At 37.1% G+C, this 25,299-nt stretch overlaps 1 protein-coding gene across 1 annotated transcript in view; it reads right to left on the reverse strand.

Annotated features, from left to right (window-relative positions):
• PTPRQ (protein tyrosine phosphatase receptor type Q) overlaps window positions 1-25,299 on the reverse strand; it is a 141,864-nt gene that overhangs the window by 39,841 nt on the left and 76,724 nt on the right. Inside the window, exons 40-44 of the mRNA XM_037390645.1 lie at window positions 24,722-24,873; window positions 22,760-22,901; window positions 20,266-20,535; window positions 9,718-10,050; window positions 3,008-3,129 (exon numbers count right to left, since the gene is read on the reverse strand). Of these exons, the coding sequence (XP_037246542.1) occupies window positions 3,008-3,129; window positions 9,718-10,050; window positions 20,266-20,535; window positions 22,760-22,901; window positions 24,722-24,873 (1,019 nt within the window). The remainder of the gene's footprint in view (window positions 1-3,007; window positions 3,130-9,717; window positions 10,051-20,265; window positions 20,536-22,759; window positions 22,902-24,721; window positions 24,874-25,299) is intronic.

Consider the following 25,299-nt stretch of genomic DNA (forward strand, 5'->3'; position numbering starts at 1 on the left):
CTAGAAAAGGGAGGGTGGTGGAAGACAGTAACAACTTCAAAATATAAAAAATGATGTTATTAAATTTAAGATATACCATTGTTTATAGTGTTCATGAAAACACAAATAGAAATTATATTTGCACTAAAAAAAGATTAGAATTAAAAACTGCAAAAACTGCAATGATATATCTAAATATCTAAAACCTAGAACAATCTATTGAGGGTTACTGAGCAATTTTCAGCTCTGGACATTTTTAAGAACAGGATAATGAATGATTTGTGAGTAAGACTTTAGGTACACTTGTTTCTGTGTTAGAGCAGGATATGGACTGGATTATGTCTTGGGATCCCTATCATCCATACATCTCAAATAATCTGTAGTTCTGTAGCAAAATCGACAGTGTTGGGCTTTATAGTCAATTAATCACTTTTAATGTTAGCTTAAAAAAAAGAAAAAAATGGGAGCTTTTCTAGTGTTTGATCAAGTATCATTTACAAAATTCTTTTTATGTCTATACCCACTACTTCAGTTAATGATGTTTTCATTACTGTTTCTTCAGTGTGTAATTTGAAAAGAGGATTAGGTAGCTGTACAGTAGTTTTCCCACTGGATGAAATCTGTATTAAATACAGCTGCTAAAATATTAGAATAGTTCAAGCATAACTTTTATTTGACAGTTATGCATACATCCCCACTGAGAATTAACCTGAACTAAACTTTCTGATGGACTAAACAGACATTCATTTTCTGGGATGGCCATCAAGAGCTGAAACACTTTTTCCCATCTGACTACCAAACATCTGGCATATAAATGTTTATAAAGAGCTAAAATAGAATCACACCACTACATCATTATGTATGTCAATATGTAACTGCAAGGAACATCCTAGCAATTTAAACAGAACCCTAATTCACTAATGAATACTAATTACTACCTTTTAGGAATAAAGACATCACAGAGCAGAAATCTGAAATTATTCTGTTCTGTGAGACTAATTTTATAAATCCTTAAAGATACTCAGTTTAGAATTAAAATGAGTAAAGTTGTACATACAAAAATTTTGTGGAATTTGGAGTCTTCATAAAAATTTTCCCACTGGGACAATAAAATATATACTGAAATTTCCACTGAAAAAGGTTGTGACAACTTTATTGGCCTTTAAGAAGGAATAGATTTGTCTACTAAGATGATTAGCTACAGAACTGACACCTGTAGTTATTGATGATTAGACAAACAACATCTGATTACAAGGAATCCCCAAACATAAAGCTAGATATCCGAAAAATATCTGGAAAAAAATATCCATTTTGTAAAAACAAAACCAAAGCCCTTCAAACCGAACGTTTAAAACAGATTTTTAAGTTCCTTCTGGATGCTGTCAGGCTCACATCAAGCATTCCATAGTTCATCTTACTTTATGATTTTTACAGTAACATATTTATAAGGTATTTATACAATTTTCATAGTGTAGAACCAGATGATATCCTTTTTATAATTTAGGAATTACCAGACAGAGGAGAAATTGTTTACATAAATATTGATTAAATATTACACGCACAAAAAATCAAACTTTGAAAACTGAATTTGGAAGTTTTATCAAAAGCATGAAAATAATTTTTTCGGTTGATGCACTATAATGCTGTTTAGTCAAAAACGACAGGAACTTTTGACAAAGAAAAAGTCTTCTCTAACTTTAGTAAAGAAGAAATAAAAATTGTTATGTAGTTTCTATTGACCTATTCAATTGGCCAAGGAATCATTCCTCCCCTGTTAGTATTCCCCTTGTTATTGCACATCCTTCATCCTGTCATATTACTGTTATGGTAGGTAAGTGTGCTCAGAACTGAACAGATTGCACTCTACATACTGTACAATTAAGTCAGAGGAAGAGAAAGTAGCAAGTCTGTACATTTCTATGTCTTTTAACTTTACAGAGGAGCTTAAAAATATTTGGCATTTTTTTATTGATCTCCTTAGAAGTTTTGATTGCACAAAAATCTCAGCATTAATATTTTAGCATATCTCTAATTCTTATAACTGATTCAGAGACAATGAAAAGATACACATAATAGTCTTACTGCCTTCTCAGAAAATTGAAAAAAGCTTTCTATTTAAAGCCTTTAAATAGTTTGATGTAGTCTTTAATTTTTTTTTCCTATTATCTAACAGACTGATTCCAGATTTTTAAGGCTACAAACAGCATTTTCCTGGGTAAAGTCTGGTAAACTGCTCCCCATTTTCACTGATAGCCCTGTCTTTATAATTTCTGGAAGAACAGGGAACCTATATCCTACTTAAAACTTCTCACGTGCTCAAACTTAGAAAGTTTCATATCTTGCCACAGGGAAGGAAATGAGTTATTAATGGTTGTTTTAAGGAGTATTGTAAGGGTAGCAGAGGATGAAAAGAGAAAGGCCACTACAGCTTTCCTCTTATGTCAGCCTTTTTTTGCTTATAAAGGTGAAAGAGAAAGAAGTGTTATTGTTGTGCTACCAAAATACAGCTAATCTGATGGGCAGTGCACCAAGTGGTAAGGGGGAAATCAAGTTTGACTAAACTTTGCCCTCTGATATGGTGAAACCTTATACAAGTCACCTCTTTTTCCTAGGCTCTGCACTGTGGTTTGTGGTTTGTAAAATCATGGCAATGAACTTTTCCTTCCTCTGAAGAAAAATCCCAAAGTAATTATTTTTACAGGTAAACAGCATCATTATTGTTAGAAAGAGGTACACCTCCACAAAGCTCAGCTACTGTTTTCCTGTATACATTTATAGCTATATTTTTTTCATTCCAAGACCTATTATTATCACACATTTTTTAATACCAAGTAATTAATTTATCTCCCATTAAGAAATTTATAAATGTACAGCTAATTCCTATGTGAAGTTTATGTGGAAATAGACACAGCCATATTGTTTTTCAACCTAGTTTGTGTCTGTCCTGTAATTTCTGTAAGAACATCTACTGTGGTATTTATATCACCAAACATCTCTATTACTACCAACAATAAAACAGTTGCCTTACTGAGGTAATGTCTATAAGGTAGCATGTTGGTCCAGTAATGATGACAGGTTCACTCCAGCTGATATTAATACTGTGAGGAGATGTAGCTAACACGGTCACATTTTCTGGAGGACCATCTGGAGCTGTAGAAAAAAATATGTACATGGATCATGGCCAAAGAAGTTCACAAAAAATAACCCAGTGATTTTAGTGGTCAGCAGAGATTATTTTTCAACCTGAAAATAAAACTTTTTCACAAATCTACCATTAGACACTGTTTAGATAATTATAACATTTTTTCTTTCTCATATATAGAGTATGATTTAGAAAAACATTTTCCATTGCAATTAATACTTTTGTAGAGTATGAGCTCCCTGCAATTTCATCTTAAACTGAAATTATAGGGTTTTTTAATTATAAGTAATTTATATATATTTTACATGACACAAGAAAAATATATAACTATTTAGACAAATAGACAAGCATAATATATTTGTTTATGTCACATGAATCATTGAAGAACAAGAAATTGTAAAAACACAAGGTCTTCTGCATGCTAGAAAAAAATTTGTACTAGAACAAAGCATTTTATACAGAAAAAAAATATTTTCTAGATTCTCTTTCAACTTATTCTTAACATGTTGAGAAACTCCGGAAAACACACACACAAAAATTATAGGAATTGCAAGCATGTTCATGTAAGAATGTTCACATTAAGAAATGGGATTTTCCTAAAATTTCCTTTTGTCAAGATGATATATGAATTAAGCTAGTTATCTCTTATTCATGAATAAGAAATTACTTCAATCATAATAACAACACAGCAATTCTCAGTAAGTGGTATTACTTTTTTATAATGACTGTGGTAAAGTTCAGGAAAGTAAAATTTGGAATAGAGGTGACAACAGATTTGTAGATAATGCCAGAACTTGGCTCCATGGTGCCTTTTTTGGGTCTACAATAAAAAAAGAAAACTGTGATACCTATCAGTGTTATAGAAGTAACAACAGATTTGTACAAGAGATTTCCAGAACTTGGCTTCATGGTGCCTTTTTTTTTAGCCTACCATCAAAAATACAGCTATGATTAACACATATCAGTGAATAGTCCATTCTAAAAAATGGTAAAAGTATCATATATATCCTAATCAGAATATGCAGTCTCTTTTCTCAAACATGATTAATACATGAATATGATTCTTTTCACCATTAATCATTAGGTAAGAGGGCTTAATGAGGAAAATTGTAGTGTACACGAGGCTACTTAGTTTTTTCGGTAGAAAACAGGTTAGGAAAAGGAAAAATAGCATGGAAGGAGGTATGTAGCTATGGAAATTATGTGTGAAAGATTAATAAGGAGAAATCGTAAAATTTCACACTGTGAAGGTGAAAATTTTGCACCATGGTTGCAGAATACAACAGGAAGATTTGAGTTGATAAGATGCTATGACAAGTTTAGGGTGTTGGATTACGGGACGTAGATTGCTGTGCTGGGATTAGCAGGAATCTAGCAGACTTTGTAGGCAGGATCAGATTCAACTATTGGAAGCAGTCCCCAAAAATACTGAATAGCATGGAACAACTGAATGAAGAGTGTAACTGAATGAACTCTGAAAGCACAGGAGGGTAGTGAAAGAGGAGACTGCTCAGAGAAGGCTGGCTGTTGGGTGGGGAGTTAGAAGACACAAAGCAAAATACAAGGGCAAGCATGTTCCCCAAAAACTATAGGACTATGAACTATAGTTTAGTTCCCTAAAAATTATATAAGCACAAATTAAGCCTATTTTCCAGGTAACGCGTGTCAGATTTGTTGCTCAAACAGTGCCTTTTAGTGTAAATACTGCCTTCAGTAACTATGGCAGTGGCAGTATCTTTATTACCAGCTGAAATTTCTGAAAAACACTATAAAATTATATATATAGCTTCTTGAGCCTTAGTTTCCAAACCAACCAAGTTTGCTAAGACAATTTTCCTTTACTTTTTTGCAACATTAATGGGGCGTTTTATCTCCCAATACTTTTTTTCAGAAGCCACTTTATGCTTATGCATTAGACATTGATGGTGTGAAATAATTTTCAAGCACAATCTAACCTACAAATTATCCAGCCTGAGGTTACTTAAATGGATAATTTGCCATATGCAGTTTATATTTAAAATGTTTTTAGATCTTTGCAAGAAAACTCTAATTGAGTGTGCTGTATTTAAGATAAATATCTAAAATACATCTATGCATTAATACCTGGTTTATTTTTATCATGAAAAGTACAATATCAGACATTAACTGAATGATACTGAAATTTAGAGAAATTTTCAAAATAACCTGTATAATTAGAAGGAAAACTAGAAAAGGAAATGTGTCTAATGTGTTTTATGTCTTAAAAAATCATCCTTTTTAAAACTGTGTTTCATTCATTGGGTAACTGCCACGTTCTGATTTAGGTTTGTTTGTGAAATGAATCTAGTCAATATGAGGCCATGATATCACTATACCCTTTCTCTTATAAATCACAGCAATTTACTCAGCAGAAATGACCTAGTCTTATTCTCTCATTCCCCCATAATCCAATCACTTCCTCTCATAAGCACTTTTCTCCTGGTTTTCACAATAATGCATTTTCTGTAACTAATAACCATCATTTCCTGATTATCATGCTTCTATCCTTGCACAGGAATGTGGGTCTTTGGAGGTCAGGGTCATCTTTCTCATCCATCTGTGTCCTGATGCTAAGGCAGCAGTTAAGTGTGTTAGCTTGAAGATAAGTCTGGATAGCCCATTATTTACCATAATCCTCAAAAACAAGACTGAACACTCCAGTCTTCTGCCAGAAATTCATGCTTGCCAGTTTGGTTAAGACCGGTTCTTTTTTTCTTTTTCCTAACAAAAATTAAGCTTGAGGTTCAGTTATTTCATTTTAGAATCACCTAGGTTACTTTTACAGACATAAACGTTTAAATACAGGTATTAGGCCATATTTACTTTCCAATGTTTAGTTCTGAAAGAATGAAAGGAACAAAGGAAAACAAGTTGTCTCAATCAAAACCTGCCAGAAGAAAGGGCATACAACAACAAGACATGAAATCTTATTACTTCTCACCACACAGAAGCATTTATTTATGCCAAGCAAGTGGGTATCAGCAGGGATTGGGAAAGAAGGTGCTGAAAAGAGATGCATAACCCTCTGCCCCATGCATCTATGTCCTAGCCTTCATGGAACATTCGAACATCTGGGATTTTCCTTTGTATCTCAGTATATCCTGGCATTAGGAAACTTGGCAGTTTACCAAAAAGCACTGCATTGTGTAACTGTATGAGATCCAAAATGAGGTCAGCGATCTCACTGCCATTCATTTTCAACCTAACACTCACCCTCAAAAATTATTTTTTTTTTCTTAGAAAGCACAAGTTTGGCCAATGTTGTTCTCCTTATCAACGTAAAAATGTCTGGGGGTAAGTGCAGGTGTGAGTGAACAAAGTTTCTCTAGCTATGGAAAACATTTCTTGCCCTTGCCCTTACTGTGACACAACACTGTGATCTTCTGTACTGGTAACTATATAAATCTACGTTATGTTGAAAATATTTCATCTTGCAGAGTAGATTTGGCTCTTGGGTAATCCATCAGCTAGGTAATAACAGTGCCATCAGACTACTTTATGAGACAGTAGGACAATTCCTGTGAGGATAATCTGCAAGACAGAAGGTTGAATAGTTTATCCATGTGATGTGAGAACTGGACTGCACTGAACAACCTATAACACTTTCCACACAGTAATGCTATACTCACTTTCACTATGGAATACAGCCATTATATTTGGTTTTAAGCTTGCAAATGAGTTACAGAATCCTAAAAGGAATTCCTGTAGCCTTAAATTTACCTTCATATTGAACAACTGAAATAAGCAGCTAAGATCCTCACCTTAGTTACTGGATATTCAGAATTATCAGGTATTTCTGCTTTAGCACAACAGGCATGTCCCCAACACTTGTAAAGAATATTAAGGGTTTCTGTTACATAATTTTTGCTGTTGTTTTTTTCACCTCTTTATATTCTGAGAAATTAGTCTAATGGTTTTCAGCTTAAATGCTGTAGCTTCCTCAATATGAGTATAATAACTATAATATTTTCTTTAGGATTGAGATAAACACAAATTTCTGAGAACCCAATTATTTCTGAAGAAAAATCATTTGACTATTACTTCACAACCAAGGTAACTTTCCCTTTGACAGAAGCAATCTCATTTATTGAAAATCAGGGAGTGGCTAGCTTCTGCCCTCAAATCTGCAAACACAACTCCCATTGATTTTATGGGCTAAGTACTCAGTGTATTTTACATAGCAGCTAAGCACCCTTAAGCCCTAACAGACCATGTATATTGGCTGTGTACCAGCAGGCTAATCCAGAGGATGCTTGGTCCTGTCCGTGAGGGAAAGGAGAGGGGGATCAACACCTGTTCTCTGGATACACTCCGCAAGGCTGCCCAGAGCAATAGTTCTGTTTGTGCACCCTGAATTTCTCTGCCCTGCTACAGGCAGTACCCTTTGCAAAAGAGAAGGGGGAACTAAGGTTTTTTCAGTCTGTTTCCAAAGACTAGTCTTTGGAATGTATGAGGTCAGGTACCTAGAGACCTGCCCTTGCTAAAGATCAGCCGCTGCTCAGGGAGGCTCCCAGCACTGCTGAAGCACGCTGGAACTGCCAGCTGGCTACCCAGCTGTGACATGTCGCCTTCCTCTCTTTTTCCTCCTCAGCTGATTGCCATTACTCCAGGAAAAAGACCAGCACCAAGCTACGATACCTGGAACAGTGCCCATGCTTCCTTGACTCCGCAGTGGTGTGTTTTATAGGCAGCTCATCTCCTGATGTGTCACTGATTTAGCTCACGGAAAACTTGTTGCTGCCCACCTCCCTCACCCAGACACTTGGGCTGGAAGAACTGGTGGAACTTTTTTGACTTCTATTTCATCACCATTTGTTAAACTAGCTAATAGAGCATACAGAGGACCTACTGCTGGGAACAACACTATGTTGGCATGGAAAGGGTTTGTGCAGTCTAATGAGATTTTTATACTTTTAACTACTGTCTCCTCAGTGGGCCTGACAGGAGACTGGTTCTCTCTTAGACCAAATTATCACTGTCCAGAGAGGAAGCCATAAAAAGGATCCTAACTTTATCTGACTGTGTTTTCAATATCTGCCTCTCTGCCCAGTTTAAATCTCTAAACTCCCCAAACTCAACAACAATTTTTTAAAGAGAAATATTTGCATATGTCAGCAGCTGAGATCTGTCCATCTAATAGTAAGAAATCTCCCCCGAGCTGCTGTCTCAAGAGTTTCACGGCTTCTGTTAGCTATTTTTTGCTCCATCTGGGGTTATGTTTTTTTTTTCATTTCCCGCCCCCCACACACTTTCATTTAAAATATTGCATTAATTTACAAGCATAGCATCCCCATAAGAACCACTGGACAAAGAAAGTAAGTGCACATGAAAATGACTCTGCGGTTGATCACAATACTTCTCAGTTCAAAGGACTGCTTCGTGCTTTATGTGAAAAAAATGGGCTGTTGTGATGTTCACTATCACAGTGTCCAAATCTCTTTGCCCTTTGGGGCTTAGAATTTATCTGTTTCAATTTCTCATCTGCAAATGATGACAATATTTCCTTACCTAAAGGAAAAACTGTGAGGCATTTAAGGATAGATGGATGTATTACTGTACAGAGAGTGCACAGATACTATGAGGAACATTATATAAAAGCCTCCTTAATTCATGTCGTATGATTGTAAAAACAGGATTGGAACAAAGGAAGTATGTGGACCATTGCGTAGTCCCTGGAACACAGCTCTTTAAATCACTGGTATCTCTATTATGATTACTTTGGATGGAGAAAGGAGTGAAGGATCTGTGATTTAGTCAGGCCACTCATGGTAATTCTCCGTTGTTGTTCTACATGGGCCAGAGGCTGGATCGCAGATGTGCTCTGACCTAGGCTGGCTGCAGGCTGGGAAGGAAGGTCATATGTCCTCATGACAACTGCCTAAATAATTTATCTTTCATGTCCCCTTCTCTCAAATATGTAGTGATGACTTATCTGTGACAATTAATTCTTCTCTTACTTGGAAACTGCAATCTTCAGCTGAGGCATGACAGTTCTGATATGTGTCATGGCAGACCTGTACTGGTTACTGTACATGGCTACTCTGATCTGTAATGTCTTTAGGTAGATAGGGTATTGGAAAGAAATCTTCCTCTGAAACTATTGCTTAAATTCTATTGCCAGGAACATACAATAGAATTTCAGGGAAGTGTTATGATGTTAGTGAATAGACTTTTAGTCAAAGAATTAAAAAAAGGACTACTTTTCATTGGCATATCCCACATGTGAAGATGTACTAAAGATGGCATAAAAAGCCAAAATAGCCAAAATTCAGACTTACCAATTCTAGACTGGAATAGGGCTGAGGAATGAAATTGCTGTTGGGTAAGCAGTAAATATAGTAAAGCACACAAAAGGCATCATATTCTAAAGCAGTATCAAGTATACATACTTACAACATGATTTATATTGTGATATTTCACATGTGAAGAGTTGCTTATTAACTTCACCAGTTAATCCTTATTAACTTCACCAATATTGTAGGTCTATGAAGAAATAACTTCTACCAAGCGTTCTTGCTTAATTAGGTGAACAACACATTGTTACAGCATTATGACACATGGCAGACATCCTTACTTACAGCCAGGAAGTGTTTGCGTAGAAATCCAAGGTGAATAACTGCCATAACCAACATTTGTACTAGCAGCAACTGCAAATCTGTACCATCTATATTTTTTCAGTCCGTATACTGTCTCTTCTATCCGGTCGTCCAACACATTTTCATATAAATATTGATGCATCTCATATTCAATACATCCCTTAGTTTCCCAGTCACTGCAATGGATGGACTGTAGCTGTGTGGTAATCTTGTAGTTTTGAAAGTAGCCAAGGATAGATTTTGGTGGTCTCCAGTTCAAGGTCACACTTGTTGATTGCACATTGGAGAAAACAATATCCCTGGGAGCACTAGGAACTAAAAATTGAAACATTTGTAAGATATCTTCATTTCAATGAAAAGTGATTGCGACTATAATTCTTCTATCAAGTGTTGAAAATAAAAATTTTCATACACCTGTCTAAAGACCAAGATTCAATTTCATGTGGTTAATAAGGATCACACTGTACATATATAGGTGGTTTACATTTACTACAGCCTTTGAAAAAGAGAAAAGTACTTTTAGGTGTGCCATGCAGGGACAGCTTTGAGAGGTGTGACATTGCTGTTGCTACATTTGGGGCTATGTCTCAACTGAGGGAGGGAATATCGAGCAAAGTTATTTTTGGCCTACCCATAGCATCTTTTACTGTTTTTGCTAACTGGGATTCCTCACCTCTCACTTAGAAATACTCATTTGTCTCCCTTTTCTCTTGGTAACATATGAAATCCTCAGGTAACACCTCAAGGTTTCATAAGCATCCTGATACACTTTCTGATTGGGAAGTATCACTGCATGCAATATGTTTGTCTATCTTTAAATAAGTGCTTTACCAGTTGTTCAGCAAACAACAAATTAAAAGAATGCCAAAGGAAGAGCTAAGTAATATGGCAATACAAAGCAAAAAAAGAAACTTCCCATAAAGTTTGCTTCCATGTATTTGTATACATTTGTATACATGGGTCTAAACAGGTTATATTCTTGTACATGGAGACAGAAGTAGTGCACGTATGTACATACATGCACACACACTGATCCATTTCTATATTAAGCCAAAAGTGTACTCCCAGCTCTTGCAGTCTGGATGCAACATATGGTTTTGTGCTGTATCACACAGTCATACAGTAAGCTAATATTATCTCTAAGACTCTGTAAGATAATACTAATACTCCCTGTGGCAAAAAATGTGCAGAGAAATCAGCTCAGAAATCATTTTGTGCACTTAGCTTTAAAGAGTGCTTCAGAATCTTCAGAGGACAAAGTATCGCTGGTAAAAGAAAAACACATGATACATCCTCAAACTGAAACTGAAGAAGTCCCAAGGCTTACATAAAGAATAAAAGGATCCCAGACCAACGTTACTGGGGAAGAAAGAGAAAACCCTCCATTTTTCGTTTCTTCATCCTTGTGGGAATATCTGATCTCTGCTTTCATCTGCAATGATTTGTTTATGAAAATCATCATAATATAACAAGCTGAAGCTTCTCCACTAAATACGTTTAACAAGAAACGTAAATTCTGAGTCAAACCAAGCTGTGATGTTGAAAAGGTTGAGAAATTCAAATCCCTTTAGATGAGCCCAAAGCAGGTGGAGCCTGCAGGAGAGGGGCCAGGCACAGGAACCGTGGGTGCTTCCCCTGCCCTTTGCTCAGCTCTCACACAGGCGTACACATCACAGGGTGCAATAGCCCCATATGCTCCCACAATGCTACACACTAACTGCAGAACAGGAGCAAAATCTTTCAGAAAAAAAATCTTTGCTAGAGACAACTTCGATCATCAAACTCCATGCTATCAAAATCAAAGTTGTTTTGCTCTGTTATTAGCATGAAGAGAAGTATGGGAAGTAGTAAATACAAATGGAACAGGCAGTAACTTTCTTGGTTGATTACAGTTTTGGGGATGTAATACCCATTTTGTCTACTTTCAAAAAAATAAACACTGCAATATTTTCATAATAGCTCTATGAACTGTATTTGCTACTTGTGTCAATTACAAGAAAGGACTTAGTTTGACCATTAATTAATGGAAAATAATGGCAGAGAAATATTCAATGGTTACTATAAAAAAATCTGTATTTTTCCTGAAAAAAATCATCCACTCTATTGTAATATAAGCTATTAATACCTGTTAAGACACTGCAAAGAATATGAATTTTACACACTCGATGATGATGATGATAAATGCAGGATAGAATGGATAAAATTATTTGAGTGAAGTACAAGTTATCACCCTGTCTCACTCTGAACTTGAATTAAAGTTTTTTAATATCCAATTTTATATATTGCAAGAATTAAAAAAACTAAGAGTCAGCAATTCCAAAGACATCAGAACAGGGAATAATTAAAAGAATGTAAGAAAATTCAATTCTCTTCCTTCTCACTCAGAGGGGATTACTCTTTATTTTTGATAAGGAATTTTGACCTGACCTTCCCAGGCACACAACTCCAGGAACTCTTGCTGCGATAGGAACTGCCAGCGTTTACAGGTCTGGAATAGAAGTGTGAAAGTATGCAACGTGGAGGTGGAAATAACTGGCTCTGATGCCTCTTAGTCTACCATCACTAACTTCCATCTGCTGAAAACTGATTATTGGACTATACTCCAGTTTAAATGAAAGACTGGATCAAGTACTGAAACAGGGGCTTGGACTAAAGTAGATAGTAACTGGTTGCTTGCTGTGTGCCAAGAGGGAGGTGGAAATACACACCTTCACTTGCTCAAATGTGCAGCTGGTAGAGCCATGGCTGGCACAACTGCAGTCTCTGCACCTAACCCAACGCAGGTTAAAGAGGCTAGTCACCGGCAGAAAGAGCAGTGCCCATGTTCTAGCCAGCACAGTGGGCTTTCTCAAGGAGAGTGCCCTGTCCACCCAGTTTCAACAGGGATGATGCCATCAAAAAGAACAGAAAGCTAGAATGTTGCATTGTAATAAAGATGGAAAAGATGCTTGGCAGTTTCACAGAACTAGAAATTATATTAGCAAAAATACCTGTGGCTCTGTTTTGTGGGCTCTCACACAGACCAACAGAAGTCCGATAAAGCCAGCCTCCATGAGCTCCACCAAGTATTTGGTGGAAAGAGACAAACTCCCAGAGAGTGAGGGAAAGAATGGAGGGCAGAAAAAACAGTGTTTCTCTTCCTATCTGACCTTTTTCCCACTGGCTACAGAAGCCCATACACTTTACCCTCACAAGGCTGAAGATAATATCTGTGATTATCCTGGTGAGTAACACCACATGAAAGCTGCCATTTTTAAAGATAAACTTGCAGATATCACAACATACAGATTAGACAAACGTTTTTATTGCTATTTTATGTCACCATTTTCCCAGTTTACTAAGATCCATATAAATCAAATATTTCTAACCCATGAAAGAAAGGGTCAGTCAGCAGAAGAGAGGAAAATTTTCTCTGCCGGTGCCTAGACAGACCCTTAAAAGGAATCAGAGCCTTAAATGTTCGTCAGTGCAAAATATATCCCATTTGATGTGATTGCTCACACAGACAAATCAACTCTAAATGTAAACTTCCATTAGAACAAATGAAAAGATGTGATCTGAATCCGGAGTAAACCAGTTTTTCTCAAAGAGCCACAGTGAGGAGCAGTGACACCCAGTGGCACAGTCTCTCTTGCACTTGATGATTGTGTTCAGTGAGACAATTTCAGGACAACTATGCTATTGGGTTACAGATACAAAGAGGATTACAATTACTCTAGCATGGAGAATCAGATTTCCATTCTTCAAGAATGACTAAAATTCCCCCAACTTTTTCTGTCCACAGATGGTACCGATTTGAACAAACCATTCCATGCTTCCTAGAGTAATCATGCAGCATGTTTAAATTTTCTAAACATGACTCAACTATGATGAAGTGATCACTGTTCAAGCTAAAAACAATTAAAGCCAAAACCTGAATCTTTGTCAATTACTTTTTCAGATTAAATTGGAACTGTAACAAACACTTGATATATATGCTTTTACACACTTTGATACGTGCCTAACAGGAACTTTATTTTTATTCCTGGTTTCCAGAAAGGTACACTTAGAGAAAAGGTATGAAAAAGACAGTGTTTGTGGTGTTGTAAGACACTAATTGTCTAGGACTGAGCCCTGATTAGCTAGCTGGCATTCTAGTGCTAATCCTGTATTTAAATTTCCCAGGAATCACGGGCAGGACTCCTTAAGTCTCATCATCACATATCTGACAGTCTTTCCATATTGAATTAGATTGTATTTGCTATAATTCAGCTAGCTGTGGGAGTAGGGAGTTTTTCAAAGTCTGAAATTTTTGGTGCAATGTACTCTATTGTTTTCCATTTAATAGCTTTTAATTCAGCTTCTGAAAGCCAGCCAGGGAGCTGGTGGAGAGGCTGGCCATGAAATGGTGGTGAATTCAGTTTCTGGACTGGAAGAGGAATGAGGTATTTTCAGGTTCATCCACCATTATTCACATGATGGCCAAACTCCAACGAAAAGTGCCTGAAGCCAGATCCACATGGGATTTTAAGCTCCTAAAACCTATTTATGTGCCTGAACTCCTGCTAAAGTTGACAGGAAGCTAAGCACCTAAATAGAAGTTACTTTCACAGATCTTGGCCCCAGTTCCCTACACTTATCTGGCTGCAATGCTAATCAGCTCTTTGCAAAGCTGATGGACTGCTCTGAGATTAAGTTTTCATTTGAGAACCTAAATGAAAGGAAATTCCTGGTAGAAACAGCACCAGGACTGTGCAAAGACTCAGATCAAATTGAACTGGGCCAGTGGAACTGGTTTAAACCAACAGAAATACTTGGTAGAAGAAATCTTATTCACAGTGCAAAGATAATCTAAGGGCAGCAAAGGACACACAAAAAAAGTCTACTGAGAAAAGAGAGAAGTTACAGCTTTCTGCAAAGACTTCTGTGGAAAGCAATGACTACAGCTGCACGGGCCAGGAACAGAAGACAGTAATATGATACAGCATAGTTCCTAACAAAGTTAATAAAAAAAAGTCTGCCTACAGAACAGCTGCTTGTAGCTGGAGTTTGGATTAAAAGAACAGCGGCAGCCTAGAAGTCTGTTGGGTGGTATTAAAAGCATCAATAAGAGGAAAGTAGAACAGATAGCAGTGGCCACACAACAAAAAGTCTTGAGAAAATGAAGGTATCTGAAAAGTAATATTCTGTATTGATTATCTCTGTTAATTTTTGTAAGTTTAGTTACCCGAAGAAGTTTCCTGGGTTAAGTTGATAACTCTGATCATACTAAATACAATTTTAGAGAGACTGCTAACTTCAGAGGGACTCCTCATGATATAAAGTCCTGCCCAGTATGAATAAGGACATCACCAATAGCTCCTAAATGATTTTACTCACATAAAAATGTACAAAACTGTAGACCGTTTTTCCCATGACTTGGGACTGATACTATCAGACATGCTTTAAAGGAAATTGCACAGTTGAGAACATGTCTTAAAAAACCCTCTCTGGAACACATTTCTTAGTCCTCAGTACATTAGAAAAATCAGTCTCTAACTCTGGGATCTAAGCACTGAAACATCAAATCCTACAAACCTGGGGACAAATGCACACCTTTAAGCTAAACTTAGAAAAGTAGTGAAAACTGTCAGTTCTCAAGTCTTGGAAGAATGCTCAGCTTTCCAACAAACTGGACAACTGTCTACTTTTCAGTAAAAAAATGTATTTGACCTGTAAATGCTTTCAGTGTCAGCTTTGTATGTATATGTCACCACCATTCATATACATTAATGCAGAGTTGACTTAGTCCTTACAAAAAAAAAATTCCTTCATCCCACACTATGTGGTTCTTCTATTTTTATCTACCTGCTTATAAAAATAACATCAATACAATTGCATTGGCAGCAATCAAGTGATCACTGCATTTGTCTAGTGAAGATCTGCCATCAACATTAAAGCCATTAATTTACATTTGGTTACAAGATCTAATCAGAAAATCTAAAAAATATTTCATATTACATAAAGAATATTGAAAGCTGGAAAAAAAATCAGTTTAAGTCATCTTGGAAAGAAGTGTTTCAAAGATTATGTCATGATTCACTGCAATTTTTGGGTACTTTTACTATAATATAGTTTGGAAACATGAACTTGCTGCAGGGTACTTTTACTATAATATAGTTTGGAAACATGAACTTGCTGCACTGATTGAACACATAAAACACACTGCTTTTATCTGTAGTAGTGATAGGCGACACCGAAGCTCTTCCACTGCCAACGCTGTGGCTCTGCAGTAGGTTGATTACTCTGGATAACCAGGCCAACACACTTCACTGCACATCATGCTTGGGGCCCTAAGGACCACTGTAGGGTACAGGCTTAAATATTTCTTCTAGTGCATTATGGTCACCTGAAGTTCTCTTAATGAGTTAATGAGTAAATTCCTCCAACTTAGAGCTGCCATGAGCTGCTGTGTCTTAAGAAAAAGATTTTTGGTGGTGGAAACAGAGCATTTCCTTGGATATGAAGAAGGCTTTAAGTCCCTGCTATGTTTTGTGCTCCTTGCAGGCCTGGGTGAAATAAAGGCCCACATTTTCCAGTGGGCACCTCCATCATGGAGATACAAAGCCAGAATCTGTAAAGGTTCCGTATGCAGACAGTACAGACATTTTGTGCACAAGTAAAACCAGATGATGTTAGTTTGCCACCTCCACACCAAAAGACATAAGAAACTTAGCCATTACCAATCCTTTTAGGCATTACTTTCCTTCATGCACAAGGCATACTTCTGTGTATAGCTACAAGTTAGTATTGGCCAGCAAAATCAAGCACAGATTGAATTAAAAAAAAATGTGTCTTGGACAAATTTCTAGCCATATTTCTTTTAAATGTAAGTTATGAATGAATCTCTATTTAGCAGAAAACAAATGGTAAGGACTGTCACTGCAGTACAACAGGGGCCTCAACCTGTTCCAAGCCTCTGTGTTCAGTTATAATATTAAGTAGTACTAGCAGTAAAGAAGGAAAAATTACTCTGTATGTCTTAATATTTTAATCAATATGATTAATATTTCCAGAGAAGAATAAAAAGTCAATCAAGAAAAACTGAATTTAAAAAATTGAAAGCAGCAGCAGTTTTCTTTTAATTATTCATGCTTTGAAACCGCAAGTGGCTTTTAAATTTTTTTATTTTTATTCTTAACTGGATGACTAGTACACTTGTCCCAGACTTGTGAGCTAAGTGAATCTTCACAGCTTTAGCATGCCTTTTACAGAAGTTTCCTATCATTTTATGGCTCTTTCTCCCTTCTAAAACCTCACTCAATCTTAATGAAATTTCATTTTAATATGTGTGTTTTCTTGAAAATAATCCAAGGATTCAGTCATAAAATCCTAACTCATTTATGCATGTGTGCTTGCTATATTATCTTTCATATCTTTTATAATATATTTAATCACAAAGTAATATTACCACCACAACAAAGCCGACAGTTTTTAATAACATACTGTAGCCTGGCAGAGGTGGTTTACCATGACAATGGAAGTAGATTAGACACAAAAATCTCCTCATAAATTTAATCTTCATGATTCATGTTTAATTGTACCTCGATATGAACAACTTTACCTCAAAAAAAGGCAAATAATCTTGCTAAGAATGTAAAAGTCAAACACTGTGTAGTGAGACACTGAGCCAAATTCAATTTCACTTTATGTCAGAAATAAATGCATTGTCAGTGACTCAGTGCTGGCTACATATCTGTGACTAATCTTAGACCACCATAAATAAGAAGCTGACAACAGCTATAAAACTGTTTCCATTCCCATCCATGAATCTCCAATTCCTAGTACCCAGTCACCACACAACAATTCATGCAAACACACAGTTAAGGAAATGTCCTAATAATAACTAGTTTGTTGCAACTATGACTAAGCAACAACATGTAAGCCAACACTAAAACAGGAAGAAAGGGTCTGTGCAGTGTATGGGCAAAAAATACATGTATCGTAGTATAAATCTTTCACTTTGGAAAACTCCCAGTGACAAGACACATAACCCACATGTTATAAAATAAAATCTGGGGTTTTTTTCTTCAGCTAGTACAACTCTATGTAACATAGATCACAAAAGACTAGCAGTCTGTCTCTTTAGCTCAGGCTTAATACCACATCCACAGCTTCTCCAGGCTTTGCTCACGCACTAATTAATAGCAGATCCCAAATTTCTCAGAAATCCCAACGGTTAACTTTCCCAGGTGCCAGGCTTCTTTAACATTGCTAGAAGCCTCTTCCCCATACTCCAAGAAGTGAGGTACCTTGGAAGCCTTCTGTTCTCCTCTGTACCAGAGAGTAATATGCCTCCTGTAAGACTATCTCCAAAAATTTTGGGGTTTGGGCAAGTCCAGTTTTAATCAGGCATCAGCCCACCTGTCTGCATACCCATTCCCAGTTTCAGTCTTGTTCGAGCTCTGAGTCAGGGTTGGCTGTTCAGTAGCCCTGATTTAAAAGAAAGGGTGGAGAGTTATGACTGCAGTTGAGAAGCGTCCTTAGGTACATGTTCAGCACAGCAGTTAAGTTCTTTAGAGTATTTCCAGCCAATGCTGTAAGATATGAGTATGCTTATCTCTAATATTTAAACAATGCTTAATTCAAAAGTGGATTTTGAACCCTGCTGATGGGCAGGAGCTCCTGAGTGAACAAGAGGGCACATGACCCAGGCAGAAGTCTTAAATTGCCAAGAAGCCAGACAGAAGGGGACCAACAGAGATCAGAAAATGGCAGAATTTGTAGCAGAGCTGTTTGCTGTTGATGAAGAAGCCAATTTGGAGAGAACATTTTTACCAAAACCAGGTATGGATGTGCCACCTCACAGTTCAAATAGGGGATGTGGCCAGGCATTAGTGGGATGAACTGTATTATGAGGAGAGGCAGTCATCAAAGTACAACTCTGGCTGTTTTCACAGTGTTAGCTGCGTTACGCCAGCAAGGGGCTGCTCTGCTTGTCCTCATTTGGAGCTCAGCCATTTGATCTGGAACCAAAGCAGCAGTAGCAGCAGTAGTTCAGCTGACAATACAGATGTGGTCTAGACTCATTCAGACACGCACATCTGCAAGTCTAATTTTAAGAAGTGTGGATATCAAAGCTCAGAGTGAAGCATTAAGGCTCTGTGAATATGAGAGATCCTATTAGGCTGAACCTAAGCAGGTACATGCCACTCAGGAAGCTACCAGTAGGAAGTCTACGCATAAGGGTAAGTCTGATCTCCAAGCTGAGATGTCTGATTCAAGTCTGCATAGTAGAGTTGCCCCTCTCCACTTGTCATCCAGAACCTGAACTCTGTTGCTGAACAGACTTTTGTATCTATTATTTAACAAAACTGAGCAAAACTCACTCTTTCAGTTGAAATATGTATATGAGAATGAGTGCTGCAACTCATCTTGTAAGTTATTCAATAACTTAGTAATTAAAGTATTACAAAAGCTAGTTTTGGTTTCTAAGCATCAGGGGATACAGTCGTGCTCCCCCATCTCACCCCCATGCTTCCTAATGATCCAGCTGTTCTGAATTAAGAGAGCTCCTCAACTCCACTGCACAAATTGATGTCACTGAAGAGAAAACAAAAAAAGGAACTAAATGCAATCATTGCTCCTGTAATTCAGTAGGAAGGTGAAGTCTTTCTGGATCATGCTCACTGAACATTATTTTTTATTTTTATATTAAACGATCACTGAAGAACAAAAAACCAAAGAGAAATCATCCCTGGAGTAGAAGTCACCCCTAAATAGGAAAGAGGGAAAAGAACTAAACAGGCATTTGCTTCCTGGACTGGGAGTTGGCCTTCTCTCCACTTCCAGTTTAGAAGCTAGGCACACAGATATTCACACAGAAGCAATGCTGTATTTTGCATAGAATTTCATCTCCAAGTTTGAAGTGTCAAATAAAAGCACAGCCAGGACTAGGTGAAGTGTGCATGGAGAAAAGAAGACAGACAGATTTTGGATAACAGTGTTTTACTCTGATGCCAAGAAACCTGCCTACATTCTTCTTTGGATTCAGCTTACGATTTTCTTTCTTGTTGAAAAATCCTATCCATCAAGAGTTATGACAAAACCTGCTTAAAGAAGTTAAATTCTTCTCAATTGCACAAATTCTGAACAGCTTTACTGACATTCAGTGAAGCCATAGCATTGGCTGCTGGTAGAAACAAAAGAACAAAAATTTTGCTCCCCCAAAAATTTCAGACTTACAAGACTAAATATGCTGAGAGTACTAGGAACAAAGCTGAGATTATAAAACAAAGATGAATAGGTGATCAGAAATCAATAAAATAACCATTCAAACTCAACACAGAAAAAGACACTCTCTCTGCTTTTTTAAATGGCAATTAATTATTATCACCAAATATATTTAAAATAGGAGAAAGAGGAAGTCCTCTTTCTTCTCATGTACTGTTAGCAAGAAATTTAAACAACAGAAGTATTTAGTTGCCTGAAATGAAGCAGGTATTTCAGGCTTGCTTGTTTCATGGTCATGATTTAAATTAAACAAAAGAATTAGCTTGAATATTTGTTTACCTTTTTCTGGAAGTGTACTGGCATTGCATATCTGTTCTTCACCATCACCAGCAGACGTTGCAGCTTTTATTTTAAATTGGTAAGTAATGTTGGAAAGCAGATTTCTAAAATTATGCAGTGTATCATAAGATGAAAAATTTGTAGAATTTCCTTCAACTGTTATGATGTAATGAGTAATTACACCGTTGGATAAAGCAGGAGGGTCCCACTGCACTAGGATTGATTGCCAATTCATTGCAATACAATGAACATTCTGGACAGCATCTGGTACTTGAAAGATATACATGCATCAAAGATTAACATTCCCACACAATTAAAATGGTAATCACAGAAAAATATTGTCAGTGAAGCAGATCCAATGTTCACAGTGAGGGTCAAGCATGCCAGTGGCAGACAAATTGATAAAAGAAAAACATTCAGAGAACAAAAATATGTCTTTGTCCTCATTTCCTTCATTTCCAACTACTATGAACATGACTGATGCTAGTACTTGAAACAGAAGAGGCCATCTATCTGGCTTTTTTCTAGTTGTGTGCTCCCATTTTATTTTCACATCTGCTTATATTTTTCCCATGTTTTTTTAATCAAAGTTCAGTAAACATAGAAACCCATATACATACTCCACAACAGTATCAACAGCAGAAGTCCCTTATTTATCTGTTTAGCTTTGTTTCTTTTAGGCACTTTATCATATATCTCATTATCCTTTCAGCAGAGGCATGACCTGCACAGAAATCACTGGGCAGGTTTCAGAGCTGTCATATAAATGGTATTACCTTACTGTTCCCCACCTCCTTGCTGATTCCAGCAGGAAAAATCTTTTTAAGCACTCATAAAAATATAATAAAAGGTAGCAAACACTATACTTATCCTGAAAATAGATAATTTATCTGCAAACAATTGATTAAATAGAACAATGAATTAAAGTATTTCACAAAGGCCTAAACTGCTGGCTGTATCAGCTAAGAGAAAATGAATAGATAATGACGGGTGCCCCAATCTACTTCCTCTACTGAAACATGTCCAGGAATCCACAGAACAGTGAAAGGGCTGTCAGTGAGGTACCAGAAATGGAGGGAAACATGTTCATTATCACCACATAGAGGTAAATTAATCTCTTTAAAATGATTAATTTTCTTTTCTGAGTTCAAAGAAAAATCTTGCTTCAAAAAGCAGCATCTGCAGTAGAAAGATTAACTGGCACTCTTAATAAAGACTAGAGACAGAATCCTTAGGCGAACTCAGTGAGGAACTGATCCAGCAGTTGCCCGAAATCTGGGTTGGAGGGAATAGAAACAATGCTGCAAGAAGCTGAGCACAGAATCTGAGAAAAAGCTGCAAAATGAGTAGACCACAGTCCTGTGGGCAGTGTGTCTCCAGCACTTCTGAAGAAAGTACCATGAATATGGAATGTCAGTGATGAAATGAGACAAGTGACGGATGACCATAGCTCTTGGGCAGGACAACCTCCAGCTGCAGAGATTCAACAGCCAATCTGAACCAGTTCAGTGATGGTCCAAATTTCTCATGGTGTTGTAACTGCTGGGTACAATAAACAGCATAATTTTTCCCAGAACCCTGTTCAGAACTTTTACCAGTTCTGGAAAGAATATTTCACTGAAAGCGTGGTCTTGAAAAGCTGTTGACCATGTGAGATCTTTTGATACTTTGTCTACTCCCTTTGCTGTCAGTATAAAGGAACCTGAGAGTTCAGACACAGCCTCCTAAACCATGCTAGTCGCTGGCACCGGCAGCCCTTTATGAAGGACAGGAATCTGGGGATTGCTCTGACCTGGCAAAGGAGCTACAGTTTTGCACAATGGCCAGTTTCACAAACCCACAGAGCTCCCGGACTCTCTTTGGTAAATGTTGAATGTTCACTTTCACATGATACAATTTTTCATTTTGAAACAACCTGCAACTTCAAAAGAAGACACAAACCAAAACTACATATAATTAATTAATGAAATCAGCTACACTGCATAGTCTTCCCCAGTTGTCAGGAAGAATAAGATCTAACAAATAAGGATATTTAATTAGTGGCTAGCTCCCCTCCTAAAATAAATCATAAAAAATGTTAAAAATGTGTAGTTGTTTGATACAATGTCCAGTTCATTTGCCAACCTTTTGTCCAGCTGCTTTTGATACTGCTAAAGTTTCAGTTATTTACACAGGGATCTGAATTATCACTTTGATCTGCAAAGACTGATATCTTATTTTCCTCCCTTTATCAGTGATGCTATTAAAATATTTATAGTAGCTATATAAGCCTCTCATTTCAGATGAGGACATGTCTAATTCTACACTTCCGACATCAAACTTCAAACCCAGCCTATCCGGTACAATAGGAATGTGAATCGGTGTTACACAGGCAGAAGACGATGAGATAGTGTTATGTTACATTTTCTTTGGAGAGAAGAGGAAGATTGCTGTTCAGCCATAGAAGGAAAACATATTTAAACAGAACTGCAGCTTAAAAAAAGTCATGTCTAACCTGATTCCATCGTTGTAAACTGGACAGCATTACTGAACTGATTGCCATTCCCAAGCTTGGTAAATGCAGACACACTGATAAAATAGGGGCTAAACGGTTCCAATCCAACAATGTTTGCCTCGTGGTTTGAACCTGAAATGTTCTTAAGGAAGGAAAAATTATTAGTACTCAGTTAATCTGTGTAAACATTGTGGGCCTCACCTTGAACCCACTGAAATGAACAGAAGATTTACAGCCATACTACTCTGAGTACCTTTCAGAGTAGTCCCTGAACTCAACAAAAAGGAATGCAGGGTCAAATTCTTCCTTTCCCTTCTCCTCTCCCTCTTTCATTGTGGCTTGTGAGGAAGATATGCCAAAGGGTGGTATCATAATTACCACAGAATTGTTAGAACAGATTAACTCCACATATGCCTTACTTACCAATACTGAAAACTCTTGCCACCTCCACATTGCCACATCAACCCCCTCTCACCTTCTGTTTCCTTACTACACCTCTGCAGTGTAACAGGTCATGGGTCATAGCTTCTCATTTATTTTACTTTAACTGAGCCAGACACACAGACTGATAAGAGCTTCAAAAAAAGCTTAAAACCACAGTTCAGTTATTGGTAGCTGTTTTTCCCAGAGCATGCATGGCACCTTTTGTGCAAACGTTGAGAAGACTATAATAGCAGCAGGGAAAGAGCTGAATTTCAGCAAGAAAACCTGGTGAACATCTTGTGGGATCCAAGTAATCGGAGAATTATGGTGCCTAAATACAATAGTTCTATATAAATTGCTCTGCCTGTCTTGCTGCCACAACCTAAATCTAATTTCTTGCCCACATAACACGACAAAATGTGAAGAAACATGGGGCATAGTGGGTGCATTCAAGTGCTGTGACCAGTTTCTGCATTCTAATTGGGTTTGAGCCTGCCTCAGATGGACACTGGATAATAACCTTTGGTGGTGCCCATGAGTGCCCTAAGAATGTGTTTCCAAAGGCAGCTGGCTGTTCCTCTTCCATATGCATTGTGCTCCCCCTCTTCCAAGGATTATGGAAGAAACTGGGGTGATGCCAGCACTTCATTCCACAATGGGGAATAAGGAATAACAGCAGACTGTGTAGGGGGCAGCACAGTAGGCCACCCCACAGGGACTAATTTCCACAATGCATATGCTTAACCACAGCACAATCAGTTTCCTTGCATGCTAAGTCTCTGTAGCAAGAACTGTATTGCTGAGGGAGCTGGAGTAATGAAGCTTCTCACAGTCCCAAGTATATCTCACACTGCATGTCTTAAACTCATATGTCACTGCAGCAATGTCTTTTCCCTGCAGCTTTCACAAGCATCTTGGGTGAACAGAATCCACTATACAGTTTCTAAGCCTGAGATGCAATTCTGGCCTCACCTTGCTGCCTTTTTACAGTTCATGCCACATTTCTTGATGCCATCCAAGCAACCACATTTAAGCAAATACAAATGCTGTGATCAAGAGTGTATATAATTTTATAGCATTTAAGTTAAAAAATATTCAGTTATTCAGCAAAAATAAAAAAATGCAAACCTCTAAGCAGTTTTTCAAGATGACTATGAATGTCTGTCTGTCCCTGTGAATCTTGAAAGTCTGCAGACACTAAATAGCTAAACTAAGGTAGCCACAAAACAAGTAACTACCATGATTTTCTAACCTCAAACTTACACTGAAATATGAGATAAAGTTTAATAAAGCTCACCATTAATGAAATATTAGAAGCTAAAAGCAAATTAAAATCTAATAATTATTTCCTATCTAATTTTAAAAATTTAATTACAGGCATGGTAGGAAAGTAAGCAAACTGTCTTAACAAATAGGAATTTAGAGGAACATCCTAATTCTAGGAGCATAACAGACATTTAGAATATTTGTCATCTATTTTGATCCTAAAGCATGAAAAAAGCATTTTAGAAAATTAAACACTGTTAATTATAAACATACCCAATAAAATAGTTTTTCAGTGTTGTTTTGATAAATCTTAAAATTATATCTCGTAATAACACCATTTGACTGAGGACTTGGATCCCATTTTAGCCACACGGAATCTGCAGTGTAGTTGGTAATGGTCAGATTCTGGGGTGGAGCTAATGGCACTGCAAAGGAGAAATACTAGTGAGTTCCAAATTACAAATAATCCAGGCAAAACCAAACACTTTGGAGAAGCAGAAGAACACAGGTACTTTTGTTACCATTTGTATCTGAACTCAACAAAACATTACTTCATTGCTATTTTGATCTTTTTTTTTCTCTTTGGCATGAAACAAATTCTGTTAATCTGGAATACATGTTTAGTCAGCAAGAGATATTAGAGATCTCACTAATCTATTTACACATCCGCGTTGTCAGAACTAAGGCATTTAAGAAAATCTGTATTACGTATATTACTGGAATGTGATATACCTCACCTCCTACATCATATATTGAGTGCATCTCAATATATATTTACAAGATATATCATTTACCATGTGGCTGAGAGGAGGATCATGTAAAAGAGACCTGTGTGTGAATGTGTTAGAAAT

The sequence above is a fragment of the Falco rusticolus genome, chromosome 5, assembly GCF_015220075.1.
Source record: "Falco rusticolus isolate bFalRus1 chromosome 5, bFalRus1.pri, whole genome shotgun sequence".
Lineage (NCBI taxonomy): Eukaryota > Metazoa > Chordata > Aves > Falconiformes > Falconidae > Falco > Falco rusticolus.